At 51.9% G+C, this 18,126-nt stretch overlaps 4 protein-coding genes across 4 annotated transcripts; all 4 read left to right on the forward strand.

Annotated features, from left to right (window-relative positions):
* Positions 1–96: 96 nt before the first annotated feature.
* CTAM01_10594 (uncharacterized protein) lies at positions 97–1,368 on the forward strand (the record flags this gene model as incomplete). The annotated part of the gene is made up of 1 exon (XM_060526609.1): positions 97–1,368. The coding sequence occupies one exon, from the start codon at positions 97–99 to the stop codon at positions 1,366–1,368; it is 1,272 nt and encodes a 423-aa protein (XP_060378704.1).
* Positions 1,369–1,590: 222 nt separating this feature from the next.
* On the forward strand, positions 1,591–2,662 carry CTAM01_10595 (uncharacterized protein; the record flags this gene model as incomplete). The annotated part of the gene is made up of 2 exons (XM_060526610.1): positions 1,591–1,852; positions 1,899–2,662. 2 exons carry the CDS (start codon positions 1,591–1,593, stop codon positions 2,660–2,662), a joined length of 1,026 nt encoding a protein of 341 aa, XP_060378705.1.
* A 6,960-nt stretch (positions 2,663–9,622) lies between these two features.
* On the forward strand, positions 9,623–11,209 carry CTAM01_10596 (SAM domain-containing protein; the record flags this gene model as incomplete). The annotated part of the gene is made up of 3 exons (XM_060526611.1): positions 9,623–9,893; positions 9,964–10,125; positions 10,182–11,209. 3 exons carry the CDS (start codon positions 9,623–9,625, stop codon positions 11,207–11,209), a joined length of 1,461 nt encoding a protein of 486 aa, XP_060378706.1.
* A 5,030-nt stretch (positions 11,210–16,239) lies between these two features.
* CTAM01_10597 (uncharacterized protein) lies at positions 16,240–16,950 on the forward strand (the record flags this gene model as incomplete). The annotated part of the gene is made up of 1 exon (XM_060526612.1): positions 16,240–16,950. One exon carries the CDS (start codon positions 16,240–16,242, stop codon positions 16,948–16,950), a length of 711 nt encoding a protein of 236 aa, XP_060378707.1.
* Between the last annotated feature and the right edge of the window lie 1,176 nt (positions 16,951–18,126).

Consider the following 18,126-nt stretch of genomic DNA (forward strand, 5'->3'; position numbering starts at 1 on the left):
CAACTTTCCGCGCCGAATCCCCAAACAACGAGCTTACTTCCAGAGCACACGAGAGATACCATCATCGGAAATCTGCTCGCTGAGTGGTTGTTCAGTATGGAAGACAACTTCACTCACCACGCTCCTGTGGTGTCTCGTCGGTCATCAGGCCAACAGCAGAAGCCTCTTCGACATCCTGCCGAGCCAAGATACACGTCTCTTCCACCCCTTCGACCTAGAAATTTCACACCGCGTCACTATTCTATCTCACAGGGTAGTTCATCGCGTGAGCGCGGTACAGAGGCCGAGTATCCTCTACATCGCACCAACTACATCCAGCCATCGCCAGCTTCTCAGTCAGCCTCTGAGGGGTTCAATAGCTCTTCGGCAGCTTATCAGCAAATTCCAAGAACTCCGTTCCCTGAACCTCCAGCCATGGCTTCTTCACTCGGTCCGATTCAGTCGCAATCGCACTTTCCGTCAGCTATCGATCACGATAGGCATAGCATTCTGGGACCACACCCTCCTCCCAATGCTCAATGCACAGCTGGCCGGAACGCATCTTCTCTATCATCAACCGAGTTCTCTAGAAGCTATCGAGAGAATCCTTCGGAATATCGTTTCCAGAAGGCTTCTACCGTGTTGAGTCTACACGCTACAGCCAAACCCAGGGCAACATCCCAGGCTGCCGACAGCCTGTTCGTCGATCAAGGTGGTTTGCATCGCGGTAACCCACTGCTTGATAACCCGACTGCACACCTTCACGCACCTTCTTCACCTTTGAGAATTCCGTCGCCTGCCAACGGCGACCATATTGGACACCTGAGATTTCTAGATAAGCTGCAGAGTCGGGCTTTCAAAAGTGGCTTCTTCCCTGACACCGAAGAACGCGAGAGTCGTGGAAGTACCTCCAAAAAGCCTACAACTACAGCTGCCTCAGCCGACGGCCTCCAGGAGGGAACTGCAGCAATCAAAGTTTCTGGCTTCATTCTTGAAGATGAAGACGAAGAATTCCAAACTTCTTCCAGCACAGGTAGACAGAAAAATACACAAATAGCAGCTAGCAAGGCCACGACTACTTCCCGGCCTCGCACATCATCGTTATCCTCGACTTTAGTCGGTCATGATATCGAATCTCAAGGCCTTCCCAAGAAACAATTGAAGAATACTGATGCAACACGCCTGAATTTGGACACCACCCACAACACCGGTAAAAAGGAAGATGTGGCTACCGCAAAAAAACCGACTGTACCAAAAAGCTTCAGTCTGCTATCCAACATGATGGCCAAGGCGCCCAAGCCTTCCATCAGAATTGTTACCGTTCCGAAGCATGAAGTCAAGCCTATCCGTCGAGCCCAACGTCAGGATGATACCTCTTCAAAGACCTAGAATGATTTGAAAGAAAACACTCAGTCGACGACAACGAAGGGGTCGAAGCGAATCCGGGATGATCTTGCACCCGACCAGTCGTTTCCGGCTCCAGCCACCAAGAAGCAGAGAGTGGAAACCCCTGCGAAGACCTCATCAACCGCAAAGGCGTCTTTTGCTACACGGGGTCGGTCTCTCCGCACAACACCAAGCCAGAAGCCGAAAGTGTTGAATCAGCGTAGAATGGACCCCGACACGTTGGGCTTGGTAGCCATCAAGACTTTGCCAGGCCCTTTGTACGAACCCGAACAACCCCTTTCTGGGTTCGCCAATAGCAAGTACGAAGGTGGATACGACAGTGACGACTCTTTTGCTTCTCTTAGCAAGAATGCTCCAACTGGCTTAACAACGGGTAGGCCTAGAAGCCATACACTCCCCAACTCCAAGACAGGACGTACACCCAATTATGGTAAATCACCGACGTTAAACTTGCTCCGTTCTAGAAGTGAGTACTGCACAGTTTTCATGATTGCTCGATCATGAGTTTACACAAGCTGACCTTCTCACAGGAAGCGACTCTAGTGCCCGTGATCCTGCCCCAGCCCAACCTACCACTGAACGTAGTAGAAACGATCACTCGATTACTAATCGCAATTGTCCCATATCAAAGGGTGAAGGAATGGATCGCCATCGCCAGAAGGACCGGCAGACATGTAGCTCCCACACGCATAGTCGTATAGGACGAGCACAAGTGCAACTGGGAAACAATCCCCACACATCCGAAAGACAGCTTGTCGAGGGACTTCGATCTGCTGGTGGTTGGCATACGCCTGTCTCCAAGAGAAGCGCCTCGTCTATTCTCAGCCCGAAGTCAATTGAGGATCAGGAGACAGAGAAGAAGCGCAGACGAGACCAAACGGCGCCGCCTCGCACTGAAGTGAACAAGCATGAAGTGACTCGGGGTTCTGAACGGGTGATGTCGTCTCACGGAAACCACGTTCGGCCTCGGTCGGCAGTGCTCGAACATATCATCACCATCGCGAACAGATCGGGCGACATGTCTGTGGCTAACACTAGCGACGCAAAAACGCGAGTTGCAGATGAGAGGCAAACCCCTGAGGCATATGCCGAAAGCGTGGAGGATCACGTCAAGATTCTACACCGAGAAATGGGACCTATGAAGAAGCAGAGAATGAAAGGATTGGCCAAATTGGGCACACAGAGGAAGATGAAGAAAGAGCATCACGACGATTCTTCTGCTCTTTCGGGCGCCACAGCCCCGAGCAAGCGAGCAAGCTTTCTTCCAAAGTTGTGATTCACGAACGATGTGTCTCTAATGGGTCTCTATGATGTATTGCAGCCTCAAACTTGCTTCCACGGGATGTCTGAAGCTCTGCAATTGATAGGCTGGGGGGATCAGAGCGGAGATCAAGCCCTGTGATGGTGTTGTTGGATGACGGTCGTGGACAGATTGCATGAATTACACCACACGCTGTGGGATTGCCTATGGGTTGGGCTGTTGGAATAGGGAAGAAGTGTATCAGTATGGGCTCTGTGGGTGTGTTGGCAATAGGCTATGAGTGCATGTCACTATTTCCAGGTTGAGAAAACAGGTTTAGTATCCCATAACGAGAACCAGATGTGAGTGTGACCCAGTATCCAATCTGCCAACATGGGAATAAGACTACGTGAAGTGATTTAAAGAGACAGCTGAGTTGGAGCATGTCACGTTGCCCTTAGTACCCCTATTTCTATGTCAAGATTCCATATTCTTGAATGAAGTCTCCCGTCGGCAGGGTGCTGCGACAATGCAATTTCTCGACTACACAGGGCAAGGCATACAAATCCGTCTCTACAGTTGGCTTCTATTCTTACACTTTTCAGACTTTTTTCAAAGCCCACAATTTGCAACTTTGGCCAAGCATGTCATCGCAATAACCGAAGCAAACACGTATGCTCGGTCCAACGAAAAGGTACGGTATACTCACAAACAAGGAGCTTATACGGATTCTCAAGTAGCAACTTCAAGTTAGAGAGGAAATGTTGTCACTGCGGAAAGCGACCGGCCAAGTGCCAAAACGATATCAAGACTTGCTCGGTAATGGGCAAGCAGGCGGGCTACCCAAACACGATCTGCAAGAATGAACTGCCGGCTGTCCTTCTGCTTACATGGCACGCCTGCTGCGAATTAAGGCTGAAATAGCCTCTTGGCTCTCAAGGCAATGGTCTCAGTTAGAGTTTAGACAAAGCTCGGTAGCAACCGGTGCGCGAACTAGTCCAGTTTGTTCGCATTCGCTCTACAGAGACGTGGGGGGTTTAACAGAGCAGAGAAGCCCGATGTGCAGCGATGAAGCCCGACACGCAGCTCTGGTGCAACGACGAGGACGGCCGGGGATAACGCAGAACCCAAGGTGAGATGAGGTCGGTTCGGAGCTCGGATGGGCGGGTAATCTGGATGGTACGCAAGGTTCTCCCAATCTGGAGAGTGTCCGTACGGTTCTCTAGAGATGTTTTCCCCCCAGACGAGATCAAGCCAGCTCCTGAAAAGAAACAAGAGGCATCAAGATCTTGAGATGACAGAGCGCACACGCACATGAGATGTCAAGGTTTACTTTGAGCACCTGGGAAACCCGGGAAGTGGTAGATACTTGTTTGGTAGGTTCGGATTCTGTGGGCGATGTCGGCACGGACGCTCTAGCTTCGGGAAGCAACTCAAGTCCGTGGTCAAGAGGGGTCGCTCGGAATGATGGCGGATGATTTGCGGTTGAGCTGCGAGCTGCGAGCTTAAACACAAAGAGGCGGCAAACAGAAAAAGAAAAGGGGCACTGGAGGAGGGACTCGGCCGAGCGAGCCGTCGTTCGGATCCTATTAATGTAGTGTAAGCCTGGCGTAGGGGAGCGGCGGGCGTCAGATCGGAGAGGCTCTAGCGTCGAAGTCTATCTGGGGTGGGATTTTCGACAAGAGAGGGAACCTATGGAAGAGATGGGCAGTTGTCCTTGCCTCTTCCGGAGTCAGCAACGAGCCAGTTCTTCCATATTAGGTTTGGATGTGCGTTCGGCCGTGGTTCAGTGCGACGGGTGACCGGTTGATGGATGTTTGCTAACGGGGTCTCGGACTCTTGGGAAATGATGATGGGACTTGTTTCCTCAGGAGGGCACTGCGATTGGGTCCCGGAGAAAGTTCCGGATGCTTCGTGTATGAATAGTGAGTTCTCCAATGCTGAGAGGCATCACATTATGAGCCATGAATGGACGGACGGGGACGGTGTCAGTGAGTTTTTTGAGATGAACGATAAGATCTGGCGTGTCGGTCTTCCTCACTCTGTCTCAAAAGTAATGTGAGACGGAAAAGGTTGCGTCTCATATCTAATACCAGACAATAGTGGGCGAGGTGTCAAGAGGTCGTGCAATGCTCCGGGATAATGTAGCATACACTAGGGTCGATGGTGACATGAACGCCAGGATAGAGGCGTTGTCGGTTTGGGATAGCGCTGTTTATACGAGATGGTCCGAGAGGTTCGATGTGGGCGCTCTCAAGAATCAAACGACAGAGAGAAACTTCCGCGGACTTTCTGAGAGAATGCCAAATGTGACAACCGGAAGGCTGGGTCCTAGGTCTATCTTCGCGGCCCAATTTGGTGTTTATCCTCTCGGTAGCGCGTCTACTGGCGCGAAACGTTTGCCATGCGCGGATTGGCGACACCGCACCGCACCGCAAGAGCTAGCCTCGACGCGACACAGGTTCGCGATAGACGAATGTGGATGTTCTCTAGCGTCCTGCCCGGATGGATCGGCAGAGAGCCTGAAACTCACACATCAAGCGGAGTGTCATTGGGGGCCGTTTGATATTCCTCTCTCCATTGTGGCGTGACTGGACCTATATTCCTGGGAAGTGGGATGCAGTTAAGTCACATTCTTGAATGTTATCCATCAAAGCTGGATGTTTCAGCAGAGGATAAGTGGCCAAGTAAGGAGGAAATTTGGACGATGTTGAGGAAACAACGGGGTGGCTGTGCCGCGGTACAGAGTTGCGATGAACAATGTTGGATGGGTAGCCGTACTCTGTACACAGAGAGTAAGGACGACGGCCAGACGGCCAGAGAGGTCAAAGGACGAGGAGAGGACGAGTCGAGAGCCCAGAGGGAGCCGAGGATGATCGACGCAGGGCTCAATCTGACGGGTGCTCTTATCGGGGCCTTGGTCGATTCGCCTTCCCTTGCTGGCAGCCTCGCTGAGGCTAATCTGCGTAGCCCTGTAGGGAATTCTGTTTTTAAAATTGGGGGTCCAAGGGACTGCAAATGGTAGCTTGGACGTGATGACAGCAGGTTTGCTATAGAGTGCCAAGACGGCGGCCTTGGACCTAAGTTGACAAGCTTGGAAGCTTCGGCGGCGGCGGGTGGGTGCTTATCCATAATGTTAAATGATGGAAGGCCCCCAAGATGATTAGTCGCGCATATTGATATCGCTGGCTGGGCCTTTCGATATGACGGCGACGACGTCTCTGTTGTCTAAAATGCCTCATTTGCGTGCTGGTACAAGGCTACCCGTACCCATCGTCATGAGTCAAATGGAGCAGCTGGGGAAGTGTGGGAACTGATTGCAAGGCGTTGAACGCGTAGACTGTGGGCGATGGAGGCCTAGACTGACGGAACCCCATCCGGTATGCACAATGGAAACGTAAGGTATTCGTAGAGCGCCATTTGTTCCGTTTGGACAGTAAGAAAGCCGGTAACCGGACGCTTTTGATGTCACTTGTCCAGTCAATTCGGGTTCATTGGACACGGCAAGCTGAGTGCTGCATTCGTACAGTATAAGGTAGAGTTGTAGTAGGGCGATAGCATAGGCGGCTTGCTAGGTTCAGCGTCCAGTCGGGCAATTTTCTTTGCCAGTTGGATTTGGGGGTAGCCGAACGTAGAGCTATGGATGGAGCAGCTAAGGAGAATACTGGGTCGATTAAGCAACGTTTTACAAGGTGAGGTCGTGTAGATGAGGTAGCTGGCGTGTTTCTGGAAGAGAGTTTGCATATTGACGCTTGCCGGTATCAACCCTGAAGAGGCGGTTTGGGCGAATCAAAGGTGCGGGGGGTTGGACGGTCGGGACACTCTGCCGTGAAGCAGGTTTAGGTCGGGAACCCCTTCCCACGATGTGTGGCACGCGGTTGGCCGAGGTTCCTGGGATGTTTGAGGTTAGCAGAGATGTTAAGGTCAGGCAAGCCAGGACGGCGGTTCGTCACTCGTGTGTCTCGACGGAGGGGAAGGTGATCCAGGTCATTCCATACAGACTGGAAGACAAGAGCGGGCAGTGGTTGGGATTGAGCAATGTGGTTGGTGGAGGACTTGACGGTGCTTGGACGGTAAAGCAAAGAAGAAACGGCAAAAGCATCTGATAATGACTTCACCGCATGGCTCTCGCTGCGGGTTCCTGACTCCCCCTCCTCGTGCTCAGTGCTCGGCCCCGGTGTTTGTGTTTGTCTGTCGAGGTTAAAGTCAAAGTAAGGAGGTACTCACCCCGTTGCCGTCGGGTATTCGTACGGGATACTTGAGCTACCTCAAGGTAAGGTACCTCAAGATTGAGATAGGATGTAGGTACATAGCCGCGTCGCTTACCCTGGCGAGAAATCAGATTGTATTTGACATGAAGGTCGTCATTTCAAAGGGGAAAGGCGCGATAAGGCAAGATACTACGGGGTATCGAATGGTCATATTTCTTCCTTGCTGCTATGAGAGTCTGGGAGACCAGCCTGAGAGGTGACTTCCCTCTCTGATATCTCTCATATTCCGGAAGTTACGGTGGCAGGGCATCACGGCGTTCTGGAGGGGTGGACGGTGGACCTTGGACTGAACGGGAAACGGGAAACGGGAGAGTCGAGGAGGATAATCCACTTATCACTTAGCGATTGGTAACGGCTGGGCTGCTCGGTCCCAATTACCGACAGAGAGGGGCAGCGTGCCAATGTTGCACCGGTTAGCAGATATCGGGACCGTTTTTCATTTTGCATGCCGTCAAAAATTGGAAAAATCTCTTGTTTACCTGGGGTTGTTTTCCCCCTTTGTCAAGTTATTCCGTTGTTTACTTTGATTAACCTGGTCATCGTTGGGTAGCACAAGTTCATGGGGGAGATGAGGAACGCAGATGGCGCGGCTTCTGGAACATGCCACTGATGTTTGATGCAGCGGGAGGGAAAAACTCGTCAGCCTCTTTTGGGCACTACTAGGTACCATGCACACAATATGCAGTGTGCGGAGACTGTTTCTGAGAGAGAAGCAAGGAACTGGTGGAAGCTGGGAGAGACATGTGCTGTTGGTAAGGTAGGTTGAGCTTCAGCTTCAGCTTCATAGCCGGGGCTTGCATATTAATTGCTATGGGCGACTGTGTGTGGTATATGTCAGGCAAGCCAGGGCATGCTTTGTTGAAGGTGTCAGGGATTCAGATGCCAACATCGAAGTAATGGCTGATACTTGGATGTAAGAAAGAATCAATCGTACCTAATCACCTAAGAAACTTGGCGGGGAGGCGGGCAGACGGCAAAGAGTCATCTTCAAGCAATAGAAGCAATTGGATGTTGTGGATGTTGTGGGTGTCGTGGATGGCGCAGGGATGACCCCCTTGGGCGCTAACAGACTCTTGTGGCCGCGGCAATGGGCCGAACAAGGCGGCACGGCGCATATGGGGTATCTCAGTACTCAGTATGATGATGGCGGCGGTGGTGATGGTGGTGGTGTTGATGCATCATCATCTCGCAACCAGCCGGGAGACCATTTTTGACGTCGGCATCTGCATGTCACTACCGCCCACTGGCCCTGGTGACCCGTGAGCGTGCCAGGTCACTTGCGCCCATCATTTTGTCGCTTTGCATATGCAATGTCAAGGGGGAAAAAGAAACGAAAACACCATCTGCCATCGGTGCCATGGGCCGTGGATCCAACCATGGATGTATGTCTCTTACCTTGCTCTTTCTCTAGGCCTCAATTGTACCAATCGTCCATTGCCTCAACTAGGTCGCCTAGACTGAGACGTACGGCTTTAGGTACCAAGCAGATTACAATCCGAAAAGAGGAAGCTGCTTGCTTTTCATGGGTTTCCCGCCCGCCTTCTTGTCTCCTTGTCCTGGCCGCGCTTCTCTGTCCGGGACACACGCAGTACTACTACGTATGTAAGTACCATTACAGGCAAGGCCCAGTATCTTTGCCATGTACTGTGTAAGGTGCTAAGGTAAGGGCCGGGCTGGCACAGGCAACAGGGCGCACCTCTCAATGGATGGCGGGCAGAAGTACTGCTGGGGGCTGTCCTGGATCGCGCCCACACCTGCGGCTCCACTACCGTAAGGTAAGGTACCCAACTGGGACGTGGACCAGGCCACTGAACGCCGCACGGGGAAACGACCCAGCATTTTCTCGAGGCACCTTCCATTACCAACGGCGGACGCAGCCTCCCAAAGGTACCTTACCATGGAAGGCACCAGACCAGGCTTAGGAGCACATCACAAGAACTACTTTTGCTCCAGCGGATTCCCGCACCAAATCCCTTGTACTCCTCATGTTTGGTCCTTAGGTACCTTGCCTAAGGTACCTAAGGTAGGTAATCCCCCCTCCCCCTCAAGCAGTGGAACACGCACCCGCTGCCCTCACTGCCCTGCCGTTACCTACCTTACCTAACTGCAGTCTTCTGCTGTTGGCTCTTTGGCCTGCCAGACGCTTTCCTCCACCTTTTCGCCTGAGCCCGAACCCGAACGACGATCCCATCTTGGAACCGACTCGTCCCTCTTACTCCTGCAGTCTACGACCTTAGCCTGCCCAAGTAGCGTGTCTCCCCATTGAGCCTCTTTCGCTGTTGCGCATCTCAACTCCCACCTTCTCTCTCCTTTGACATCGCCATCCTCACCTCAACTCGTCGGACAGAAACGCCGACCTGCTGCCCCAGGAACCGATGCTCGCGATCCCGACCCTGTCAGCCCAGTCCTGTGTGCTGCTTCTGCTTCCACACTTCCAATCTCTTCTGCAACGGGCCCCCGCAGCCGCCGCCACGACCTCCTCACGCTGAGGGCACCGCCGGCGCTTCTTGACACCAAGACCCCGATTCGCCTTCCAGCCCGCCCTCTCCTATTCTCGATTCGACTCGACTTGCCGCGCCTTGCTTTCTCTCTCTCTGATTGCCGCCTGCCGTTCCGACTTTTACTATCGTCGCCTCGCCACGCCTCTCCAACGTGCTATCGCACCTCTACCTCCACCCTTTCTCCTCTCCTCTGTCACTGAGCCGCCGATCAAACGCTGCCAGTCATGAACTTCGATTCGGGCACTGCCTACGCAGAGTCGGATGCCGACGACGAATACGAGCGCAGTCTGGGGCCCAACTCGCCTGTCGCCGACGATGAAGGCTCGCCAATCGACTCCGAACTCCCCTCTTCCAACGAGCATACGCCCACGACCTACGGTCACCGTAGCAGCGCCGACCGCCTACCCGAGACCATCATTTCCGAGTGGACCGCCGACGAGTGCGCCGATTTCATCAGCACAATCGGTTTGGCGCAATATGCCGACAGCTTTGTTGGTGCGTATCCCCATTGGTCTTCTTGTTGTTCTATGCATTGTGACACCTGACTGATTGCGTCTTCAATTAGAAAACGAGATTGTCGGCGAAGCCTTGGTTGCCCTACAACACGATGACCTGAAGTCTATGGGTATTGCCAGTGTTGGCCATCGCCTCACTATCCTGAAGAGCGTTTATGATGTAAAGAAGGCCCAGGACATACCAATAGAGAGCGACCATTATGTGCCGTTATGTAGGTGACGCCGCATTTCTTTTGCAGAGACTATCCACTGACATGTGCTCTCCCAGCTGCCGATGCGGAGGCCCAGTACGCGACAGCAACCCTCAAGGATATTAAGCACTTGGTTGAGCAGCTCCGTCTACGAGACGAGAGAATGAGCATGGTAGAGAAGGACCTGCGTCGACTCTCCGAAGACTTCAGACGGCTGAGGGAGGATATGCTGCCTGCGTTGCGCTTGGCAAAGGATTCATCACAACCACTGCCCAACGTCTCCAACAACAGCAACCAGGGCTACGGCTACGAGACCGTATCGCCACCCGCTCCAACACCCTCTTCCACTCAGTCGATGAGCCTGCAACGGCAGTACTCTACCAAGAGAATCATGCTAGGAACGACGCCAAAGAACAACTCGCCGTCACACCTGCAAACAACGCACGAAAGGTCGATGGAGCAAACGCTGGATCCCTCAAATGCTGCGGAACGAGCCGTGTTATCTTCATCGCATCTGGCAGCTATGAATGGCTCAGCTACGGCTACATCTCCCGGCTATCCTTCCCCGAACATGCCCTCGCCGACCTCCCCTCCGACACTTGGCGGCGCGACCTTGGGCTCTCGATCCTATCGCTCCGACCGCTCCGAAGCCCCGACGCCTTCTACACGATCCACCTTTGCCGAAAACGACCATAGTTACAAAGGCCGGGAACAGCAAACGGCGCCGAAACGCGGACCAACCCCAGCCCCCGATACACCAAGCACGAGTAACGCATCTGTCGAGATCTTCAAGTCATTCCGAGTCAGTATGGACGATCCGTGCTACAAGGTGCTGCCCGCCGCCCTCAAAAAATACCAAATCAATGCACCCTGGGATCAGTACGCCCTGTATATTGTCTACGGCGATCAGGAGCGGTGCTTGGGGCTGGAGGAGAAACCTCTGATCCTATTCAAGCAGCTGGATAAGGAGGGCAAGAAACCAATGTTCATGTTACGAAAGACGAACAACGCACAAGTCGATGCGTCGTCAGAACAACCAGGGAGTGCCGGGCTGGGAGCCAGAGGCGCGACAACGGGCTATGATCCGCCTGGTGGTATCATTTAGGGGGTGATACCACTACTGATCATACTCGAAGCTTATCCTTCCTCGATTTGACTTCTTTCCCGTCCGATTATTTGAGTGGACACCAGCCGCGTGTAGGATGCGGGGCTGGGAGCTCGACAGGACCAGAGCATACCGGAGTTGGGGTTCACCTGCATAGCGCTGCGCGGAAGAGAGACGACTGACTGCTTTGGAATACTGTCACGGAAACAATGTGTGGGTTCGATTGGGCGGGGGTTTTCTCCACGGTGTTTCGTCTCGCAACTGTTCCTGGGCTGTCCAAACTCGAAACGTGGATCTGAGCAAATATTGTTTTTTTTTTGTGTAAGAGCTCTCAAGCCTTGACCGGACGAGACATCGGGCCATCAAATGCCGTCATGGAGCACTTTTTTTGTTTTCTTCTCGAAGCCATCTGGAGTCTTGTGCTCTTGAAGATCTAGGGTCTATCCAACTGGGGCTTACGCTGGGTGTAAGCGGGGAGTAGAGCAAGGCGCTTGTTCGTCATGTTGTATTAGGACAGGGTGTGGTCTGATGAGACTTGGAGCGAACGTGTAACCAACACCTCAGGGAGTGGGTGGCAGGATATTTCTTGGGTTTGGGAGGGTGGCATCTGCTCTGTGCGACGCGAGAGGTCGCGGAAGCTATCAAAAAAAGGAGCTCTTTTTTATTCTTGACATCAATTTATTCACCACTTGATTCAGATCATATTGTTGCACGTGGCCACCGTGATTCACTCTTCTTTGTTTGCCCTCCCAGCGCAGAAACCGTTCAGTGGCCACTGTCTGTCTACCCGGGCCTTGGACTTGGTAGGTGAGGCAGTGTGTGTTGACCTGATACACTGATGAGGACCGCACGATGAAAAGGTCTTTGCATGTTTTGCTGGGCGTTGTCCTTTTTGCCAAGAGAAGTGACGCACATGGACGATCTCATCAAGGATCAAAGCTACGGAGTAGGGTATGTTGCTAGTGTACGGGAATTACACGCACTCGCGCGGCCGCGCCCTTCTAGAAGCACGGAGGATCCATCTCGCCTACCCCTCGGGTCCAGGATTTGTGAGGATGGGACGATTTCCGCGGTTTCCAAGGTCAGCCGAAGTCTGGTTCGGTGCCACGCTGTGTCGTAACTTCTGAATGAGAGGGAGTGATTTTTGGAAGGAATCGAGGTGGGACGGATGACGAGGCTGGATGCCGGATGAAGATGGATACGCAGTAGATGTGGGTGAGGCTGTTCGTGGGGGTTTTTTTTTTCCCTTTGGAGAATGGGAAGGGGATGGAGTATCCGTACTCCGTACTCTACAAAGCTCACTTCCACCCCGTTCGTTGGCTCGTTCCTCCTTGGATCTGGCAACGCAAGCTGGTTTACCGGCACTGGTTTTTTTCCCTTGTGGTGGGACGGACGGGCGAGGTTTGGGGGTTGGATGGGAGAACCGGGATGTTGTGTATGTGGGTGGTATTCGGGTGAGGCGGAGGGCCGGGTTCTAGATGTCTCAGTCTGGTGGGGTGAGTGTTCTTTTGGCCTGTGGTGGGTTTTTGGTGTTCGTTTACACACTTTCTTACACGGCTCTTTTGCTCGTGTTTTTGTGTCATTTGGAGTCATCAGTTTTCGGGGCCAGTGATGATGGAGAATTCGGCACCTATGTGTGATGTTTGGGTCGGTCAGAAGCAGGGGAGTTGGATTTTTGTGTCGCGTCTTGATGAGGCGAGACGCCGGGGGGAAGAGAGAAGTTCGTGCGGATGAAATGGAAGGATAGGATGAGCAAGAACACATTGAAAATCAATTCGGTAGAGGGCAGAATGGTACGGAGTGATGAGCAGGTTTCCATTGATTTGGACCCTGGAGCTTTCTCGGACAATGCATCCGTACTGGCGTAGAAGAGGGGGAAGAAAGGGACCCTGTTTCCAATTCCTTATATTGCCCATTTTGGGACGACGGGATGTTGGGGGCGGTTTCGGCGAGGAGGTTCCGGTGTGACGCCGGGACGGAGCGGGGGTCGGTTGACGTTCTCCCCCCCGGCGACGATTTATTCGTTTATACTGATGTCACTGGCGGTTATCCCTTGCGCAAGTCAGCCCCGAAGCTCGGAGGGGAAAGAAGGGGGGTTGGAACGGTTTGTTTACCCTGGGATGTATAGGTGACATGTGTGTGTGGTGTGGCTTGTTTGCGGGCAATGGTGCGGGAGGAGACCTTACCATCTTATCTGGATACGAGGTTTTGGAGGGTGAAGAGGTTACAGGTGAGTCGAAGGGTGAAGGGGGTACGGTATCGTATACGTGAACAACAGACAAGCTTGCCCTAGTTTGACCTACCAGCTTTTTCCTCTCTATCCCTATCTCTCGTGACAAAAAGGTAGCTTTGGGCAGAGAATGAACCGGATTGACGGTAGTCCGAGGAAAGTTCACATAGCGTCTGAATACTTTGACATTTTTTTCTTTCTTGCTTGAGAACCAAGCTTGACCAGAGGGTGGGTTGGCTAGGCCGGGGGGTCTTACTGAGGCCGGCACGGTCGTCACAACGAGCCGCAGGTCCGTATGTAGGTCGGTACGGTGCCGTCCGCTTAGGCTGGGCTGTCGCGGATAGACGGGACGTTGATTCTCATCATGGTAAGCGGACAGGTTTTTTTTAAGAAGCTTGGTTCAAGCTACCTCATAGTTCCGACCACGACGATTTTTTGGGTTCGGCTTCCGGGTGACTATCTCTCGCGCACAAAGACTTTTTCTTTTTGGACGCCGATACTTTTCTCTGGTCAACTCCCCACCCCACATGTTCGATTGATCTTCGCTTTTTGACGGGCGTTTGGTGTTTTGAAATGTGATTTTCTTGGTAGAATCGGGTCTGGGGAATGAGACGTCAAGTCGCAGGTTGAGTGGTTTCTGGGATGGGCAGGTACTTCTTTCTCACCAAAACTTGCTACCAAGGTGGAAAGTTTATGCTTTTGCTGCTCGCGAGTAAGGTGAGGTAAGTTGAGACTGAGATGTCCATATCAGCTCGCGAATCTGTCAAAAACTCGAATGATGAGCTGAATCGCGCGCATGAAGTTGGTTGAGAAGTGGACGTTACTAGTCTATAAGATCAGCATGAGGTGTGCGTCCCCGATGTGACTCGTCTGATGAAGCCGGGTTTACGGATGGGATGGTTTAGTTGCCGACGTACTGGCTCACAGTCTTGGAGGGCCTGGTTTTGAACATTGATGAGTCGTTCAGCTTGGTATTTGTTGTTTCCTGTGTCTATATGTCGGATAGGTGCCGTCTCGTAACTGGGAGACCGGCGGGCGCCTTGCGATGTAGGGATCGCCGACAGGGCCGAATCTTCATGTCGAAGTCTGCGTGAGAGATTTCTCTCACCTGTCACCCATGAAAATTTTCTGCCCGGCTCGCCGTTAAAGTATGCCTCCATTCCAAACTCCTTGTCACCCAGCGAAACACCCCCTTGCATTTCCATCACCGACTTTCCTGTTTGGGCGAGTTCGTCCACTCCATATATGGTCGGCTAGGTCCCCACCTACGTCGTCGAAACTCCACGGTTTTTCTCGGATTCTTCGACGCCATTAGGGCTCCTCTTCCGCGAGAGAGGTCCACAGCAATATAAATCCATTCACCGATCGACGACTCCATCAACAGATACAAAATGCCCGAATGGCTCAGTGGTAAAGCGTCTCACTAGTACCTTGTTCTTCCTCCAGATTTCGCGATCCAGGGTTGATATGTGAACGCGATGAGAAGATCGGCGGTTCGATTCCGCCTTTGGGCAATCTGTTCTTCTTTTGCTATGTCTGTATCTTTTGCTTCATAGTAGTTGTCGTACGTTGCTGGATGGGAGGTATAGATATACATGTAGACACCTTTCAGCTCAAATTGGACGATTGTGGTTGCGTCCCTTGTTCGGGATAACCCGTAATACCAGCTACATGCACTCTAATAGGAACCGAAAGCATTCAAGCTATCCGTCGTCATCCTTATCATCACTGTCTTGGTCTGTTCACCAGCGCGAAGAAAAAGTGTGCTCATCCTGTTTTGAGAGAGGCATTGCAATTTGACCGACTCACTAGCATCCGGGACCAGTGAGATCAGTTCCACTATGGGAGGCAGCTTCCTGCCTGTAAGGGCTCCTCTACTGCCATGAGAAGTCTGCAATCTGCAGCAATTTTTTGGCCACAGACTACGCGCAAAAAGGGAAGTTTCATTCTTCATGTGGTCACCGGGAAGATTACGAGAAGGAAAGAGTACTTGCACTGACATCAGCTTACCTGGACAAATGCTCGAGGGGTGAGTTCCGCATTAACAATTGACACGCGAAGAGAAAGACCAAAATACTATTTAGACTAGCGGTGCATGAGGTACTGGTGCTGAAGGAGGCATGCACGATCCACATGATCAAGAGGCCGTCACTGAGAAAGAAAGAGCACCTCACTCAAACTACGAAGGAGCTGAGTTGAAGAAGGTGGCAACACACGTATTGAATGTTGGAAGGAGGATTCATCGAGGTGATTCTCCTCCCTTCCTTTTTGGTATTTACCTGAAGTTAACCAGCGTCGAGAGTTGCCACTTGCTCCCTCTCAACTTGACCCTGACGCTGCCTCTCACCTTCGCCCACACCAGTTGTCCGCCTTTTGTTTCTACAAAACAACACCACCAGTCTCCGTCTCTATCTCTTTTAGTTGTGCAATTCTATCTACTCAGGTCCGTGGCGTCTCCCGTCGATCGAGTTGTTCGAAGCGTTGTACGCGAGATACTTGTCCCGAACCTCTCTCGACGAACACTGACCGAACTTCCAAATATTGACCCCTCTTGAATGCAAGAGGACCTACTCTGACACATTGCCTATTCTTGACGAACTTGTATTGACATTTTGTAAGCTCTCCTTCTATTTCGTTTCCCTGGAATTCCTCTGGAATTTCCTCTCGATCCATGCTGACAATTTGAACATTAGATGTCTCGCTGCCATATCGACTAGCCTTCTCACAAGTCACAATCAGGCAGAGCCACATCGAAGGATAGAATCTTCACACGATAAACCGAAGCGAAGCCTTACCTAGCATGAGCCAGCAAGATCAGGTCACCCCACTAGGTCGGCCAGGCGGCCTACAATATTCCTTCGGAACCAGTGACGCTGGTCATTCGCTCACATGGTGCCCTCCGGCCTTCTCTGGATCCCAGAATCAGCTGAATCATGCAGACTTTCCCCTTGAAAAGCGTCAAAGACTCAATGAGGTCCAGGTCAACGTTGAAGCGCATGGAGTCGCCAGGATCCGTCTGGGCGAGGACATGACATTCGACTTCACATCAAAGCAAAGAGAAGCAAAGAAACAGCTTTCGGATGTCGAAGCTGAGCGAGATCATCTTTTACGGCGGCTTGATGAGACTGAGAAGGACCACGAGAAGATTCTTTCCAAAGTCAAATCTGAGAGAGACGAGTCTATACGTGGTCATCGTGAAGCCGCGACGACTTACGACAGGACTACTTCTGCCCTGAGAGCTGAGGTGAATGGACTTCAGCAAGAATTAAAAGAGACCAAAAAATATCTTGAAAATGCCAAACAGGAACTGGAGAATGCGGAGGTAGAACTTGAACGGTCGTCCAACGCTTCCTTTGACTTGAGTACCGAATTGTCTCCTTTGATGAGGACCATCAGATATCTAAGGGGCGGCCATAAGGAGCAGCTCAGCACTCTCGAAAAGGATCTTGAGGACTGCCTCAGACTCATTGAAGATGCGCGAGAGGGAACTGAAGGCTTGTCACGACCTTAATGCTCAGACAATCAAAGGACTTCGAGAAACCAACATGAAGTGCATCAGTGAGAATGTTACTCTGCAGACCAAGGTATCACGGCTTCAGGATGCTTTGAAGAAGCAGGGACAACCCGAAGTCATCGAACTATAGCGATATTCACTCGAAATTGGAATCGAACAGAGCAATATGAAGGCCTCCAGAGGGTTTGGGCTTCTTAGACAAAATGTATTTATACTTCTGGGGGCTCGTAGTTCACAGATGGATGGACCGAGGTCAGGGTCGGGCACAGATACGCATCGTATTTTCAAATACTATAATGAGGAGAGCCTTGTCCATATCTTGGCGCGACTTCATCTTCTAAGAGACGAAGGAACTGTAGGAGAATGTCGTGGAGAAGTGGTCATCATGCTAGAAAATCTTCATCATCAAGCAAAGGCGGAGTTGGTGAGTAAACACTGTGGGGCGATGGCATGCAGCTATGTGTGAAGCTGCTTGCACCGGCAAGGTCACGATGGAGAAATATTTTGCTGAGCACCAACCTGTACTCTAGTTTACAGCATCAGTCTCACTCTTTTACCACATCAATCATTCGAAAAAACCCTTTCCTTGAGACAAATGACACGCCTCAACTGCCTCACAGGATGACCCGACCTAAATCTTCCAAGCTACAGTATTTCCATGGCATCTTCAAGGCAGCCTGGCATATGAGACCATGGGAAACGTTTGCGAGCTTGGCTGAAATAGCCTCAGAGAAGAGTCAATACTTCTCAGAGGCCGCCCATCGATCATGCGCGAGTCGAACGCACGGCAAGGCCTCTTGGACCCAACCGAGCCTTGAGACCAAGTCCCCCCCGCCTCCCCCCAACTTGGTGTCTCGCCGGCATTCAAGATTATGTGACAGAATGCCTCAATGTAACAGACCTAATAGCCATCAGGATAATCAAATGGGAAAAGATGAAAAGGGGATACGCTTTGCCGATACAATGGGGCAGATCACCCTCTCTCCATTACCCTACTAAAGGACTCGCCTCTACCGCGGGGGTTGCGAAGTGTTTGACTCCAAAGGGCGAGCGCTTTCAGACCTGGGAACCGCAATGATTCAACTAGTGAGCGGATAAGCCAAAGCAAAGCCCGTTCTTAGAGCGGATTCGGGATTGAAACAACCTAAGCTAAAGGCCAACGTTCTGCATTCG

The sequence above is a fragment of the Colletotrichum tamarilloi genome (assembly GCF_030869305.1).
Source record: "Colletotrichum tamarilloi strain Tom-12 chromosome Unknown Scaffold_50.1, whole genome shotgun sequence".
In the NCBI taxonomy this organism is placed as follows: domain Eukaryota; kingdom Fungi; phylum Ascomycota; class Sordariomycetes; order Glomerellales; family Glomerellaceae; genus Colletotrichum; species Colletotrichum tamarilloi.